This window comes from Kryptolebias marmoratus, unplaced genomic scaffold, assembly GCF_001649575.2.
Source record: "Kryptolebias marmoratus isolate JLee-2015 unplaced genomic scaffold, ASM164957v2 Scaffold287, whole genome shotgun sequence".
Lineage (NCBI taxonomy): Eukaryota > Metazoa > Chordata > Actinopteri > Cyprinodontiformes > Rivulidae > Kryptolebias > Kryptolebias marmoratus.
In genome coordinates this window covers 1-2,295 of record NW_023666021.1, presented here as the reverse complement: position 1 = coordinate 2,295, position 2,295 = coordinate 1, and the positions used below count along the sequence as shown (strand labels likewise).

The 2,295-nt window shown below is 43.7% G+C and overlaps 1 protein-coding gene across 1 annotated transcript; it reads left to right on the top strand.

The window, feature by feature from the left end:
- Nucleotides 1-238: 238 nt before the first annotated feature.
- On the top strand, nucleotides 239-2,289 carry LOC108229783 (protocadherin gamma-A11-like; the record flags this gene model as incomplete). The annotated part of the gene is given in 1 exon segment (XM_017405455.2): nucleotides 239-2,289. A coding segment is annotated over 1 exon segment (1,893 nt), but the record flags the coding sequence as incomplete, so codon positions are not given.
- Between the last annotated feature and the right edge of the window lie 6 nt (nucleotides 2,290-2,295).

The following is a 2,295-nucleotide window of genomic DNA, read 5'->3' as shown; positions in this document are numbered from 1 at the left end:
AGTAGTGTTATTTTATTGAAATGTTGCTTCTATGTTTTTCCTAAGTGGCAACAATGCCGCGTGACTTTCTTTTCAAATTTTGGTTAGTCTTAGTATGAAAATCTTAAGTTCAATTGCTTTTTAAAAAATGTAACAGTTAGTCTTTAGGCTTGTTTTAACCAAATAAATGCTCAAGGTGTCAGTGTGTACCAGCAAACGAGAAGTCACGGTTGTTTTCTTCCCTACTGTGTCACTGAATTGAGCCTCATTTTGCTGTTGTATTGCGCTAAGACAGAATCGGGTCCATAAAAATGATTTTATGAATGTTCGACAGCCTCTATCTAGAAGATCCGTCATTCAAACATCATCCATACTTAAAATTAAAGTAAACGTTTAGGTTATAATGTTTTTATAACAATGGAGTCCACAGTAACGCTGCACTACGGCCTTGCTTTTATGTTTCTGTGCCTCCGCCTCGTCAATGGAGACGTGAGCTACTCTGTTCTGGAAGAGATGAAACGAGGATCTGTGATTGGAAACATCGCTAAGGATCTGGGACTGGAACTGGGAATGCTGTCTGCTCGTAAAGCCCGAATTGACACAGAAGATAGCGGTGTAAAATACTGCGGAGTGAATCTCAACACCGGAGAGCTCATTGTGGAACAAAGGATCGACAGAGAAGGTCTTTGTGAGAAGAAACCGTTGTGCGTTGTAAAGCAGGAGCTGGTCCTGGAACATCCTTTAGAAGTGCATCATATGAACATTCATATTCAAGACCTTAATGATAATTCCCCACAGTTTAAGGAAGAATCACTCAAACTGGAAATTCGTGAGTCGGCAGTTAAAGGTGCGAGATTTGTGCTTGATGAAGCGCATGACGCAGACATTGGAGATAATTCCGTCCAGGGCTACTCACTCCAGCAGAACGATCATTTTAAGATAAATGTTAAATCAAAAGGAGTTGGCCGAAAATACTGTGAACTAGTCTTAGAAAAGGAATTAGACAGGGAAGATAAAAACGAAATGGTGCTGCTTCTCACAGCTCTAGACGGCGGATCTCCTCAAAGATCAGGTACAGTAGTTATCCATGTCTCTGTGCTGGATGCTAATGATAACGCCCCAGTGTTCAGTCAGACCGTTTATAAAACCAGTGTGCCTGAAAACGCTCCATTAGATACTGTAGTGGTTACTGTGAGCGCAACTGATGCAGATGAAGGCGTGAATGGGGATGTCATTTATGGATTTGACCATGTTTCAGATGAAAATCAAGTTTTCACCATGAATTCTAAGACAGGTGAAGTTAAAGTAGCTGGAACTATTGATTATGAAAAGAAGTCATCATACGACATTCAAATCAGCGGAAAAGATGGTTTAGGACTGGCGTCATATGTGTCCTTATTTATTACAGTTACTGATGAAAATGATAACTCTCCAGTCATTTATCTCAAATCTATATCTAACCCAATACCTGAGAATGTGCCACCTGGTACAGAGGTGGGCATCATTAACGTGCAGGACAGAGACTCTGAGAAGAACCGACAGGTCCGCTGCTCCATCCAGCAAAATCTCCCTTTTAAGTTGGTTCCTTCTATTAAAAACTATTATTCTGTGGTGACCACAGGACAACTGGACCGGGAACTAGTATCTGAATACAACATTACAATCAGTGCCACTGACGAGGGCTCTCCCCCTCTGTCCTCCTCTAAAACTGTACACTTATCTGTAGCTGACATCAACGACAACCCACCTGCATTTGAAGAACAGTCCTACAACGCATATGTGAGTGAAAATAACAAAGCCGGCTCCACTTTGTGTTCCGTCACTGCTCGAGACCCTGACTGGAGACAAAACGGGACAGTAATTTATTCTCTGTTACCTGGTGAGATTAACGGAGCCCCAGTGTCCTCCTATGTGTCTGTTAACTGAGACACGGGGGTGGTCCACGCTGTAAGATCGTTTGATTATGAACAGTTTAGGAGTTTTAAAGTGCACGTGATGGCCAGAGACAACGGCTCGCCTCCGCTCAGCAGTAACGTGAGCGTCAGTGTCTTCATATCGGATGTGAATGACAACTCTCCTCAGATCCTGTACCCCGCCCCAGAGGGCAGCTCCTTTATGACCGAGCTGGTCCCCAAAGCTGCACACAGAGGCTCTCTGGTGTCCAAAGTGATCGCGGTGGACGCGGACTCCGGACAGAACGCCTGGTTGTCCTATCATATAGTCAAATCCACTGATCCGGGACTTTTCACTATTGGACTGCACAGTGGAGAGATCAGGACACAGCGGGACATTTCTGAATCTGACAGCATGAAACAG